This window comes from Aulonocara sp. 'chitande type north' Nkhata Bay, linkage group LG17, assembly GCF_057382095.1.
Source record: "Aulonocara sp. 'chitande type north' Nkhata Bay isolate Kocher_YH1m ecotype deep benthic linkage group LG17, A_spYH_male_GT1.1, whole genome shotgun sequence".
Lineage (NCBI taxonomy): Eukaryota > Metazoa > Chordata > Actinopteri > Cichliformes > Cichlidae > Aulonocara > Aulonocara sp. 'chitande type north' Nkhata Bay.
The window spans coordinates 38269144-38284052 of record NC_141360.1 but is presented as its reverse complement, the minus strand read 5'-3'; the positions used below and the strand labels follow the sequence as shown (position 1 = coordinate 38284052).

At 39.6% G+C, this 14909-nt stretch overlaps 1 protein-coding gene across 1 annotated transcript; it reads right to left on the bottom strand.

Moving 5' to 3' along the window:
* Nucleotides 1–1068: 1068 nt before the first annotated feature.
* etnk1 (ethanolamine kinase 1) lies at nt 1069–14437 on the bottom strand. The gene is made up of 8 exons (XM_086270313.1): nt 14106–14437; nt 12269–12528; nt 11480–11620; nt 9134–9276; nt 5024–5107; nt 4762–4922; nt 3663–3736; nt 1069–3428 (listed from the first exon to the last, which is right to left on the bottom strand). Exons 1-8 carry the CDS (start codon nt 14250–14252, stop codon nt 3356–3358), a joined length of 1083 nt encoding a protein of 360 aa, XP_086126439.1. The 5' UTR covers nt 14253–14437; the 3' UTR covers nt 1069–3355.
* Between the last annotated feature and the right edge of the window lie 472 nt (nt 14438–14909).

The following is a 14909-nucleotide window of genomic DNA, read 5'->3' as shown; positions in this document are numbered from 1 at the left end:
TATGTTGCTTTTTTGTTTGCTTTCTCTTGTTTTTTTTTTTTCTCCATACAGGTGATCCAGGTGTTTGTTTGTTTTTCTTTCCCCTTTCTCACCGTCTCTTCTCCCCTCTGGTTTTCTTTCTCTCCCTCTTTCTTTCATTCTTTCTCCCTGTCCTATCCCCCAGTCATGTCTGTCCCATTTGTAGCAACTGAAAATAAAATAAATACATAATTATAATAAAGGTCAATCAAATGGACCAATATGGCAAGGCCATGATGATCCACTTGGTAAAATAAATCCACTTGGCATGTTTCTTGGCCTTAAGACAACAATTCTGATGGCTAAAGATCCAAATGGGACCAAAAAAAAAAAAAAAAAAAAGTAACAACAGCTGTGAAATGGAATAGTCCAAATCACCAAAGTAAACTGGACCTGGGCTTGTTGCAGGGATCTGAAGTTACTAAACATTTTTTGAGTGTATGCACTCACACTTAGGACCATATAATAATAAATATGTGCGTGATGAAAGTTGGGCAGCACGCTAACGTCCTTACTCCACTCTGTATGCTCGTATGGGTCTGACTCTTTCACTCCTTTGATTTTTAACTCGTACTTTTTTCTTTTTTGTCTTTTTGTCAAGTCTGTCTTTGTACAGACCTGTCCTGTTCGCCGTCGTTTTGTACATAACTGTTTTTGGGGCAAATAAAATGCAAGTAGGGATTAAAACTGCAAAATTAATGATTACCGGTGCTGGAAATGCTAGCGCTTGATGTCACTTGGATGAATGACCAAATGTTTCTCCCCCTGAAAACGTTACGACCAAATAAAGAGAAGCAACTTTTCAGGAAAAAAACAAACAAAAAACCTTTCCAGCATTTTCTCAGTGTGTCTGGCTAACTGACATTCCCTTACCGTTTGTAGAGCAGCGCTGTTTCACTCTATATGACCCATAAGAAAGGGGAAGGTCAAAATTGTAAGATTTCAATTAAAATGAACTTTTAAATGAAAATTCAGTGACACCTGCTATATACCCCCCCCCAGTCCAATATTAAAGCCACAGGGGGAGAAAAAAAAAGACAAAAGCAGACATAAATGTAAATATACTTTATTTTTAAGCATATTTAGTTTTTCCAGTTTAACTCTTTACATTGAGCAGTTTTTCCACCTTAATTCATTTCTTAGAAAAAAAAAAACCTCCCTCTATGTACACATATTCACATGAGAAAAAAAAAAAGCTATCATTACGTTAGTTATACATATAAACATATGCTACAGTGGCCAGAGTTTAACCTTTCCCCCTCCAATAATGTTAAATATAAATGCATTTCTAAGATGTAGTGGTTCAAGTTAAAAGACTAGAGAGATTACTCGATATACAGTGAAAATGCACTCATCCAGTTTAATTATTCAGATGGATTTTTTGTACACTTAGTCTTGTCTACTATCTTAATACTCCAAACAACTTTCCGAGAGACCCTTTAGAAATGTTCTCTCAGCACAATCCAAACCAGCAAATTAAAAACCCTTTACCACCAAGTAGATGGTTGGGTTTATAAGTCACAGGTTAAAAGACAAGAATTTCTAATTTACCCTAGGTCCAACAGGAGAATTTTATTATCTATCCATCTTAATCCTCCAGCATAAAAAAGCAACACTTAATTAAAAACAGAAGAGTAATAATCCTTAAGTTCATTGCTTTGAGTGAAAAATAAGACTTAAAAAAAAAAAAAGGCACAAAGGCAGACTGACACTTCTATATGTATTTATAACTGCATGAGTATGAGTGGACAACTTTGTGTCAATAACTGCTTTCACCGAGCTCTGCAAACGTGTGATTTTGTTTTGGACTAAACAAAAACCAGTTGCAAGAGTTGCTGGGTCATGGTCACATTTAAACAGTGTAAGGATCTGAAACGCTTAGGTTCTTCTAAACATTTTTCTTGCAAGTGTTTACGGCGATCAGCACTTTGGTGTCTGCTTGTTAAATCACCGAGAGCTACGCTTTCTTAGTTTTCATAAAAGTTCCTAAAAGATTCTTTTAAAAACAGTTTGTTTAAAGAGTTCTTTACCAACTTCAATAGTTATTGCTGTTAAAAATTATCTTCAAGTTCCACTGGCAGCCTGAGATAATCATTTTGACTTTCTTTTACCAGAATTCCACTTTTCCATACCATTTAACATCCATCATTTAACATGATAAATGCCAACTCTGCTTCAAAAATCTGACAGCCAGCAAGGCCACGTCACACACACCTCTAAATGAGAACGTGTTCACAAAATGCTTAGTCCTTGGAGCTTTAGGACAAAAGTGATTCATAATATTGACGAAGACTCCAAATCCTTCCCTATCAGGATGGACGCTGCTAACTTACCACGTGAAATCCACCAATTTTACAATCTAGTACTACAAGTGCGGAATGTAAAAATTACAGTAAAATGTATCTTTGTGTTAAGTTAACAAAAGTGTCAAAAGTAACAAAACTAGAAGTACAGTGAGAACTACTGTCAAACCAAATGGCTTTTCAATGATCTACAACCATTTCATTTAAGGAAGATTTTAGAGGCAAACACAAGCTGCTCCCCTAAAACCCCCTTTTCTACCTTTACAAAGTAAAACATTTACTACATGGCTATTCTTAGGCACCACCCATGCATGGACAGGAAATGTAGGGGGTGGGGGTGAAAACAAGAATCACAAGACAGACCTCAAGTGTTTTTGGTGTGGCGTGGCTCCTATCACATGGGACTGAAAGACAGGACTGGCCTTTCCATGTTAGCATTTTCTACCATTTATCTTGGCTCCTTGGCAAATAAAGCAGGCTTTATTTGCCCGTTGTCATAAATGTGGTCTATGACTTGGCTGGTTCTGAGGGGGTTTACCCATGAATGTGATATTAGGAAGGTGTCTAGGCAGTCAGATTAATGTCTGGACAACTTTTAAAGAAAGACAAAAAAAAAAAAATAATGCTGGTAGTTGCCATGTATTTGCTCACATGATGCTTCTTCTCTGCCTTAGACAGAGCTGAGCCATCTGAAGAGCTGCTTATAAATACAATAAGCTGATATGCAAATATCAACTGAATTGATAATGAAAATAAATTTAACCAAGTGGACTTCACATTATAGCGGATCTTAAAATTGGTCCTTCACACACCCATGTTGACAGTATGGGCTTTATCCTGATTAACAGTGTTTATCATTGCCCGTTCAGTCTTTATGGATGTGGACTTTAGAGGGGATCTTCAGAAACTAAACTGGACTCAGAGTCTGGCTTCTTCTCAACAGGGACCTCTAGAGGGCACTCTGAGGTCATCGTGTGAGGTGCAGAGCAGGTTTGAGGACGAAGAGGAGATGATGATGAGGGAGGTGCGGGCTTTTATTCTGGTAATTTTAGTGCAGCCGCTTCTGGTTTCATCTTGAAATACTGGTTAAACCGCAGGACTGCATATCTGATTGTAAAGTAGAGACACACAGCAGCAGTGCCAGCAGTGAGATAAATATGTACGTGACATGTTACCACGAAATGCCAGTGCAAAAATAACAGAACATCCTAAAATATCCATGTGGATGCTTAACATTTTGTTCTTAAACGTGATTAAGTTACTAAATTGTGCTTGCCACACCAAGATATAACGGCTCAAAGAAAAGTGTGCTCGCTAGATTATTTAAAGATGGCAACTTACCCCAAGAAGTCAAAGTCGATGGTGGAGAATCTGGCCTGAATCAGAGCCCAGAGACCCCAGAAAAAATGAGAAGCCTTGGCAAAAAGGAGACAGAGAGAGAAAGGTTCACCGTGTGCTCACAGTCTAAAAGTACATGTCATTTCCAATTATCGAACATGACACACACAAGTACGTATAAAACTAGAGGCCCTATGGCAGCAATTACAAACAGCTCACACAGAAATACAATTGTTTCAGTTGCCCATCCTCCACACTGCCCTCTATTCCTCTTTAGAGTAAACAAGGCAGAATCTGTCTCACCAAGGCTGCAAGTTATCTTTAGTTATTGTTACCCATGTGGTGGCTAGATTAGTGAGTGTGTCAGTCATCCTTCTCTCATATTCAGAGCAGGTAGTTTATGTCTGTGTGATCTGTATAACATGCACCACTCTGACCCAACAGCTTACAGTGTGGAGAATCATTCAGAACAAGCCCTAAGGACCGCACTGTACTTGGTCAATGTCTAATGTTAATGCTTTATTTTTGACCATTTTGGGGGAAAGGCTGAATTATACAGAAGTAACATTTGTCTATTCAGGTAACTATTTTATCTTTTTAAACTACAGAGTAAATATTTGTACTAGTTCAAGACTTCAAGTGACAAGTTTGCTTTGCAGGCGGTTCCTATTATTTTCTCCAAAGCACATGTGCGTTTAGTCACACAAAATAAATGTGGGTGATCGACACCATTACTAGAATACTGTTGGAGTTCTTAATAGAGTTTGTTTTGTGATAAACAACATTTGATGAGAGACACAATATAAAGTGCACCTTTGTGGCCAATCCCTCACAGTAACACTAATATACCAGATTTATAGTAAGCTGGTGATACGGTAGCTCAAATACTTAATCCAGAAAGGCTAAAATAAAAAAATAAAATAAATGCAGCTTGGTCTGATAAACTGTAGACCAGGTGCAGCTTTACTGTAACAGTGCAAACATTCGGCTTAAAATGATTATTTTACTGAAGCCAGGCTGTGTCTGTTGTGTTCACCTCACATCCAACTACCAATCCATCCATTATTGAGTAGATGACGCTGGACCAACTACAAATACTTACCAGGGCAAACTGGTTGACTTGGACATAGAGGCTCTCCACTTCTCTGTCAGTGACTGCACTACCTTGGCCTTTGTGTTCCTTATAGGCTTCGAGATAAGAATGCAGCCACTGAAGCTGAAAGTCCCGCCCAGGGTAGTGACTATAGTCCACTTCATTCAGGCCTATAAAACAGAAATAATAGTAAATATTGTGCATCTATACCATAGCAAAGCAGCAAACACAAATTACTTTCACATATGTGAGTGGTTTGAGTTACACTTACCAGCAAACTCATTGAAATGGTTCCCAATGTCATAGGCTTGGTAATTGTACCCAGTGTACTCGTAGTCAATGAACTTTACATTCCCTGGGAACAGAAGCGTCATCATTTAGACAAAGACACGAGGAGGCAGACATTACAATGATTATGTTGCATTTCCCTTTGATAACTCAGAATGTCAAGGTTTTTCATGTAATTTCCTATCTTTCTGACTTCCTAACTGGACTGGCACGGTTACTGAGCTAGTTTTAAGGGCTGATGAGTAAGAGTTTGCATTTTGAATGTAGCAGAAGTGTTGAGGAACAGACAATTTTGATGAAACAAACATCAAGATGTGCATGTCTGTGTTCATTTGAAAGCTGAGTTATAAATCTTAAGGCAGCTGGAACATATTAGCAGAAATCAAAGAGTACAGAGCATGCTGTAATACGTGAAACATGTGCAAATGGTAAAGGAAAAGGAGCAGAGCCTGCTTCTCAGAGAACATTTGTTTTGGACACAAACACAGAGTAAAAGGAAAATGGCCAAGTCAATGTTATGCTTTGAAGACAGAAACAAGGAAAACGGGGCACAGGGAACAAAAGGAGGAAGATAATAAAATACAAAGAGATACAAAGAAGAGAGACATTTCACACACGTGAAATAAGTAGCCGGTGAGCAGCCAAAGCAAATGTACAGCAACCACACTATTTGATCCATGCTCTCAGAAAGTTCAAGTTCCACGTACTTACAAGCACAAGTCAACTTACAAGTTCTAAGAAACTACGCACCAGCAGTGATGATGGCTGAAGACAAACAGGAGCAACAACTCTCAGCTTAACTGAGAGCTTCAGACAAATTCTCGTGATGTGTATGAGTCACACACACACGCCCATAAGTGCACACACAAAATCCCACACAGCCGCTAATGTAGGCACCAGTTTCAGGCCAGGTTTGCAAAATATATGCACTTATATTTACTGTCATTTGGAATCTGATGTAAGAGCATGGAAGGTAAAATTCAAAGAATATGGTGCTGCGTGAGTGCATCTGCAGGTTGCTGAAAATGTGATTTCACTGCACAGACAATGAACAAAGAGAGAAGCATCCAGTCAAAGTCAAAATGCAAACACTTACTTTCACAAGCCCAGTTGTTACAGAGACATTAACAAATACAGATTTTTTTTTAACAGTACTTTTAATTAAATGTCTCTACTCTACTAATTATTTTTGGCTTTAGCTAGCTTCTTTACCCTAGTGTATGGAACATTAGATTTTGAGTTGGTGCTGGACTACAAAGAAAGACACTTTGAGGTGGGTTACCAGCCGGCGTGTGGGTCCTAGCGGGACACAACTGAACACCTCCGGGCAGTGGCTATAGCCCCCCTGTGCAGCAGATGAAAAGGTTGGGGCAAACATCTTTCACACATGCTCACTCTCACTGACACAGTTGTCTTTTAGCCATTCTTTCACACCCATTCCATCAAGCCTAACCACCACCCCTTGACTTAACACTCCCCTTCATCACTCCCTTCCTATTGGTCCGCTGAATATCCAATAGCCTAACATCACTACTGCTTCTGCAAAGTAGCTCTGAGAGGCTTGCTGTTAGCTGCTGAGCTGCAGACTTACAGGGCTTTGGGCCAGAGTCAAGAGATTTGGTTTTTTTGAAAAAGAAAAATCTGAGCAACAGTTAGAGGAGTGGGGAGAGTAAAAGATCCTGTGACTGGGACCGAGAGACAGGAACAAGCAGGAAAATGTAATACAGCCTTTGTTATAAGTGTGCGACAGCTTAAAAAAAAAAACAAAAAAAAAAACAAGAAAAAACAAAAAAAAAAGATGACCGCTTCCAGCTCTTTTGTTTATCAATGCAGGAAGTGGTAGCTTTTCTGCTGTCACGTTAGCAGACAAGTGGTTTCAAGTCAGCAGCTACAGCTGAACAGAAGTGACAGGAAGTGGCATGGAAGTCATTCAGTTTCTTTTTATGCCAACTCAACAAAAGGGTGTAAGTGCACTATAAGACAGCAACTGCATTTACAAAAACGACACCTTAGACAACTGAGTGGGCGCAGCCAGAAATACAATAAAGTTTGCTTGGAGCTGAAAGGCCCAGAGTTTATTGTGGTGTCATTCCATTACAGTTGTCATTTGTACGTGTGGTTTAGTTCTGTTTGGATGTTTGAGGGAGATACAATTACACTAGATCTTTTTATCCAGTACTTATTGAAGATTGTAATATGCTTCTGCAATTCCACAAACATGCATATTGAGTGCCCAAACTTTTACATGCCTATACAAGAAATTAACTTTAGAGTACAGGCTCCAGGCGATGTTGCATTTCTGTGTGGAGGAATTTAAGAGTGTTGCATTGTCATGCAAAGCCGGGTGACACCAGAACTTTTCCCTTGCTCAGCCTTCGCCTGATGTGCAACACAGATTTTATTCAAGTTCTATAAGTGGCAACACTCTCTCAGAAATATATTTGTATGCAGGAGTTTTTTTAGGCGCGCCCTGGCAAAATGTTTTTTCACAAGCTTTATAGTTATATCTTTTTATTGAAAGTTAGATTATATTCTTTATTGTTACTGTCAACTATTCCCATGAAAAGACAATTACTAAGAATGACTTACACATTGTTATTTTTTGACTTTTTAAGCCAGACCTCCAAAAATTGCTACAATTCTTTACCCATTTCAAATAAGTCTCAGTGGTTTTCTTTAAATTGTTTTCAGTCACAAGAGTAAAATAGTGAATTTGTTGACATGACCAGCCAATGAACACACATTTAGTGCAATTAGGAGCATCTATTAGAGCAATTTGTGAGAAATGTATTGTTAAAAATGAAGTAACTAGGTAGTAAATGCCAACAACACCTTAACTCATACTGTATTTCTCATGAACAAAAGTTGGTCTAGACTTGAACCACATTTGAGGGCTTCATTTTAAATCCACTGTGCTATATTACACATGAAATAATCCCAAAACATGGACCTTTAGCTGTACCTGGATTCAGTGTGGATCTTATCATGGGGTTAGTTTACAGAAAAAAAAAAAAAAAAAAACTGTGAAGAGAAGCAGAAAGCAGCTTTAAAATTTTGCCATTTGAGTGGTGCTCAGAGTTACTTACAGCAAAGACACCTATAAAAACGGGTGTGTAATAACCAGTACTGTAGGAACAATAGTTTGTCAGATGGACAACTGTTGGCCAAGTAGCAAAAGGAAGGTGACAGGAAGATAGTTTAGATAGTTGGCTCCTACTGCTGCCATGAACTCATCCAGATTAGTCTGAGGAGTGGGCAGAGTATGCGAGGGCCCTCAGAGCCGACCGTGTGTGAGGTCTGTCTCTCTCCATTGCCTCCCTGGGGCAGGGTGGGGCAGCCACAGCCTCTGCTGTTATTCCTGAGGGAGAAAGGCTAGACACAAGGAGCTGTAAGAAGGGTCTCGCCCCTCGTCACACACTGACGAGGGGGCTGACAGCTCTTAAACAACCCCCCTCCCACATACATAAATCCACTGGATTCATAGGCTGGTATAATTGCAGTAGCTCAGTGCACAAGTAAGTTTACCCGAAGACTGTTTGCTTCACATTCACACCAACAAAAATGGCAACATAGCACCAAAAACATATGCTGCCAGTAACACAGACTATGTATGTAGCATGATGCAATGATGCTGCTTTTTCAAGCTGATAACATTTCTAATTGTATTTTCAACACAGAATTAGAACGACAGATTAGACAAATTTAGAAAACAGAATAAATCCATGAGTCAAGGCTTTTCTCTTTGCACAACTTTTTACCCTAACAGCCATGACTTTTTACTAGGTATTTTGTATTCTTGTACAGCACTTTGGTCAACGTTCCTGTTGTAATTAAATGTACTATATAAATAAATAAACTATAACTATGACTTTGGAGAAATGATTTAATCAAGAGCCTTAGCCAAACTCACAGATTGTCTTGTCTGACCGTTCTTATTCTACAGCTACCGTCCAATGCAAACACTGACAATGAGTGTAGCATGTGACTAGGGTTGAAATCATCTAATTAATGCAATCATATCTGGGTACAGGGAGCAGTGTAGTTCGCACTCAGTCACACAGAAAAGTATGCGACTACACCCCGTCATACTCACCTTCCTTCTGGTTATAGATGATGTTTTTGCAGAGAAGGTCGTTGTGGCAGAGAACGACGGGGGAGCCGAGCACAGACAAGCTCTGCTGGAGCCACAACAGCTCTTCTCTGAGGCTCCGTGCGCTGGGAACCTCCCTGCTCAACCTGAAAGAGGCAGAGAGTTTACAAGTTGGTTACAAAGTTATTCATAGACTGCTCAAAAAAAAATTAAAGGACACAGATCAGATCTCAATTTAGAGGAGGGGGGGGCTTATATCTATACTGATACGAACTGGGTAGCACGTTAAAAACAAAAGAGTTAATCTATTGGAGTGAGGTCCAAGGACTTTGTCTCGCTACCTAATGGCTTTCAGGGTGCTGCTGCCTAGCCAATTCTGGTATTCTAATACAATTGCCAGTCGGGCTCCACGGCGCTGGGCAGTGAGCATAGAGTCCACTAAAGGACTTTAGGACCTCAGGTTTTTTTGTAGAGTTCTGGTAGTGCTCATCCTGCTCCTACTTCCACAAAGGAGCGAATACCAGTCCTGCTGATGGGTTAAGGACTTTCTATGGCCCTCTCCAGCTCTCACAGAATCTCCTTCATGCTCTTGAGACGGTGCTGAGAGACACACCAAACCTTCAGGTAATGACACATATTAATGTGCCATCCTGGAGGAGTTGGACTACCTGTGCAACCCCTGTACGGTCCAGGCATCACCTCATGATAGCAGTAGTGACGCTAACCCTAGCCAAACATAAAACTAGTGAAAACAAACAAACAACAAAAACAGTCAGTCCCTCTTTTGTTCATTTCTTTCACAGCAAAGCAGCTGAGACTGCTTAACAGCCACCTCTGCTACTTAACTGACCAGATCAACATCCCAGAAGTTTAACTGACTTGATGTTGTACTCTGATTGAAAAGCGTTACTTTTTTGAGCAGTATTCAATGGGAGATGGAGATGGATAAGTCAGTATGGGGAACCTGAAAGTAGAGGTAGAAACAGAAGTATGGGAGAAAACAGGAACAGAACAACAGGCACTAGAAGGCAAGAAAATCAAATGTGGCACTTTATGAGGTGCAAATAGGTACAAGTAGTCTATTTTTGTAGTGTATTGTTAATTTAAATGCAAATACGTATATCACACTTGTCAGTAAAGCCCAGAATGACAAAACGAAACTGAGCAGAAAACAAATAAAGAAGGTGGCTAAGTATCACTACAGGAATTAAAAAAGAAATAAAAATCAGAGATTAAAACTATCAGTTGTTGTATTAAGAGCATCTTTACAACTAATAGCGTTACATTAGAACCTTTTATCAGTGGCATCACTGCTTAAACTGCAGTAAGCACAAATCATGAACACCAGGAACAGAAAATAGACACTGTTCCCACAACACTCACTGGAAGAGAGTTTTGCTCTGTACTTCCTGTTTGGATTGGATTCTTAAAAGACTCGTGTTAAATGAATTCCTTTTCTTTGTTACTTGTAGAATGTGGCAAGAAATTGGAAAGAAGAGTATTCAGTGTCCGTGCTCATTAAACATTCCGACACTTCAGTAAACAAGACTCGAGATGCCACGCCTCTTACACTCTGACTCAACTTAATAGTATTTCTTACAGTATTAATATTTGCTTGACCTGCATGGAACAGCATATAAAGCAAATGTTTGTTTTGGATTCATTTTAAGTGCCAGTAGATTTGAAGGCAGCTATTACTGTTAGACAAAACGGCAAAAGCACGTGAGGGAGACACTGTAATCATAACTCATTTTTATGTTACGCAGCCCCTCTTTTTTTAAGCCATAAATGAGCTACTTTACTATTCTAGGTTGCTGGTCATTGATGTAGCAAAACTTAGGGAAAGACGTGCATAGTCTCTTGGGAATGCAAAACAAATGTCCTGAAACTATGCAAAGGACTTGACGTACTTCCCCAGATACGATCGCCTGATAAATATCCCTGTGTTTTGTCTTTAAAACCTGAGGGATCATGTGACTCACAGATAAAGCTATGAGGTCATATCACGCCATGCTGATAAAAAGGCGTGGCAAATTCATTTTCAGAACTTAATAAAGTCTTTAAAAATACCAAAACCTAAACATAATAGTAGTAATAAACATTACATAACCACTTTTCTTACAATGCCAACTCTTGATTCTTGATCCTGTATGAAGCAGTCAATTGAAGTCATGTGTGAAAAAAGGGACATATACATAGTGTAAGCGAGCTGAACAATATATGAAATGCATTTCACTTCTTTAGACAGTAGAAGTGAAACTCAACTGGGCTTTGAGACATATGAGAACCTGAGTACTAACCAGCTCTCTAACAGATCTGGCAGACTAAGTCTGATCTATGTGGTCTCACCTGGCATTCTGCTCAGGGTCCTTGAAGGATTTGGGGATGAGAGTAAAGTACTTGCCCATCTTCAGCCACAGGTCAGACTGGGGTAACCAGCCATTATGGGCGTGTATGGCGTGGTACCTGGCCAGCTGCCTAGCAATGAGCCTGCAAGGTAGAAAACAAGAAGACTGTAACTACAACAGCAAGCAGCAACACACAAATGGGCTATAAAAGGAGGGGAATTGCTTTAACTTTATTATGGATCAGATTATGCAGTCTTGTCAGTAAGTAATTATTTAAAAAAAAGAAACCTGCTTTCAAAAAGTTATTAAAGTTAAAGCTAACAGCATTTAATGTGTCTTATTTAAACTCGTGGTATATTTCAAGAAAAATTAAAAACCTTACAACTGAAAACGAACTTATTCTGTTCTCAAAAACTGATTTCTGGGATGTAGTCAATTGCTGTCTTTATGGCTTTTCCCAGTTAACTGAATGGAATTGACTGCTTCATACTCTTTCTGCAAGTTGTTATAGACTGTAACTGAGAGCCATGCAATCACATGGTTCATGTCATTTTTGTAAAGGGAAGAAGAAAAAAAAAAAAGCTACATCCAGCTAAAAGGCTAATATTTGGAGCCTAGAATGTGCCGATACAATCAACCAAAACACTGGTGCAGGTATTGCACAACTCTGTTCAGAATCTATTTTTAGCCTCAGACAGGTAGGCGGTGAGGTGGTAGAGCATACAACACCCAAAGTCAAGTGACACTGTAGAAGCTCCATTTTGCATAGCAAGATTTTTTTTTTTTTTACCTAAAAACAGGCTGGCTGCGAATGTGCTCAGGCTCCAGTGCAGTTCCTTGCAGAAATTCATAGCACAGACCATTGTTGAAGGTACAGTAAAGGCGTGGGGCACAGCAGTGTGCATGCAGTACTCTGAAACCCTTCACCTCATTTTCCCTATCGATCAGCAGTTCTGTTTTGTTGCCATAAATACGGACCAGAACCACATCCTGCATGGTTGCACCCACGTAGCAGCCAAGCAGTTTATTGGTTATTCCATCTGTGAAAAACTGCAGAGGGGAAGACAAGAGCAGAGGACAGATTAACCAGTGGGATTTCATCTGTCCCATTCTTCAAAATTTGAACTTGACACCTACAATTAGAGGAAGTGGAACTGTCCACATGATTCTATTTAAATTCTGAGCCTGAGAGCCCACACCTTTTTGGCGTTACATAAGTTCTGAGAGGCGTCAGAAGTGGCAAAATACTGCAAAACAAAGCGGAATCCTACAAAAATTTGGGTTGTGTCATTTTGGCTGATTTTCGCTTTACAATCTCTGAACACTTTTGTAAAGGTTGAAGGGTCAGCATACCAACCCTAATTGTTTACTCCATCTAGGATTGACGGAGAATGACAGGACTGTCAGGAATTTTATTTTCCATTAGATAGCAATGGCTGGCATTTGCTGACTCCCCACTTTGAGCTCATTGATGAATAATACAGGCAAGAACAGCAGACGCCCTGACAAGCTTTCATTCTCACTATTTACCAAACACCTCCACTTTGTTCGCAGAAAGGAAAATACCACTTTCTGGGTGTCTGTTTATAGTTGTAATGTATACATGTCACACTGTTATCCTGCAGGGTAACGTAAAGTGTTAAACTTTGGAAGATCAATTTGCACTCTCATAAGATTAGATTAAGCCTCTTATGTAAATAGCCCACAGTCATGTTGCGTTTCGAGTCAGTATTTCTTCCTGAACCTTACGTTTAATACATACTTCAATACTGTACTACTGTTAACGCATTCTGTTAAAAAACAAACAATCGACTGCCTTTTATTCGTGAAATCATAAATATAGTAAACTGAAAATATCCACGTCATGACACTTTATTATGCATAGCATCTTTTTAATAGTGCAGGCCATTGAAACACAAAGCTGCAGTTGTCTGATGTCTTGAACTGCAAACTGGAATAGTTCGGTTAAAACGTGTTCCGAATATAGCCAGATATGTGTGTCACGGGTTAATATGGTTTGACGGTCACACCCTGACACAGCGTAGCATCAGCATCCACTGAGTGAGGACAATATAAAAGTGTGTGCTGCATAAGGGTGTGTGGGAAGAATAAGCAGCATGAACATTTACTTGCAACAAGAACATCTAGCGAACAGTTTAGCGTCGGCGATATTATGAGCCCGCATCTGCGCAGTCAAATCAATCGTTCTTTAGCGCAGTCCCTACATAAACGTACACTTGCAATTTCTTTCTTTCTTTCGGTTTTCTTTTTTTTTTTTTTTCCATTTTTTGCGTGTGTCGTGTAACGAAAAAAACCAAACAAACAATAAGACATACAAATTTAAAGATCAACTATTCACTGCGTTCATTTCCTGGTTTGGTGGTTTGGTGGCGACTCACAAAAATGAAGTCATCCGACCTGTTTAACCGTTAACAGTTAATGTACGACACCAGTAAATATTTAACATCGGCAACAGTTTTTAAGTGGTTTACTCCTTAATAGCTAACGTCCCTTTTTTTAAACGGTAAAGTTATAAATACTTGATATGTGGGAGAATTAAAAGCTATGGTAAAAATCAGTAAATATTTCACATGAAATGAAAGTGCGTGTAATGAAATAAACCGCACCTTCATTTTGATCTCGAACGGCCTCCAGCTTGGTCTCAGCTCCTTCATCAGTTTCAGTGCACCAGGTCTGTAGTCGTTCTCGTCAACTGTCACATCTATTTTGGGCACAGCGGGAGCCTCGTCGGGAACATGGATGTAGCTAGCCATAGCGGAGTCGATATTTGTTGAAATACTTGAAATATTATTATTATTATTTTGTTGTTGTTGTTCTTAAACTGCAGTGCACCTATCTGCTTCCAAATGCGCAATGTATGAAACTGCTCGAAGACCAGCACAGGGTATATAATCCCTGAGTCCTTGCTGTGCGGCAACGCCTCTCAAAAAGCCCCACCCACCAGGGGAAAAAAGATGTTCTCCTGATGCATGCTGGTAATCGAATGACCAAAAGAAGCGCATGCTCAAAGACTTAGCGCGCACCGGTGGCGGAGCTTAATTTTTAAAAATGACATCCTGCTCATGGAAAAAAAACCAAGTCATGTTAATTAATTGGCAGAGATGCAATGCAAGCAAAAACAACAACAACAACAACAAATTACCAGATAAAAAACGAACAGCAATCAAATACATCACTCAAAATCCTCGACCTTTTTTGATTATTTTTATTTTGCGGCGGCGGCGGTCGCTGGTGTTACACACAAGCGTACACTTTTGCATGAGCAAACCGTCACGCTACTGCCGTCACATCCGCAATCTACTTGAATGAAATCCTCTGCGTGACACGTCTGGGCTTAACGTTTACGCTAAAAGTGAGACGACTAATTTAGGCCGACAAGGAGAGGGTAAATCTGCTTAAATATCTGTATT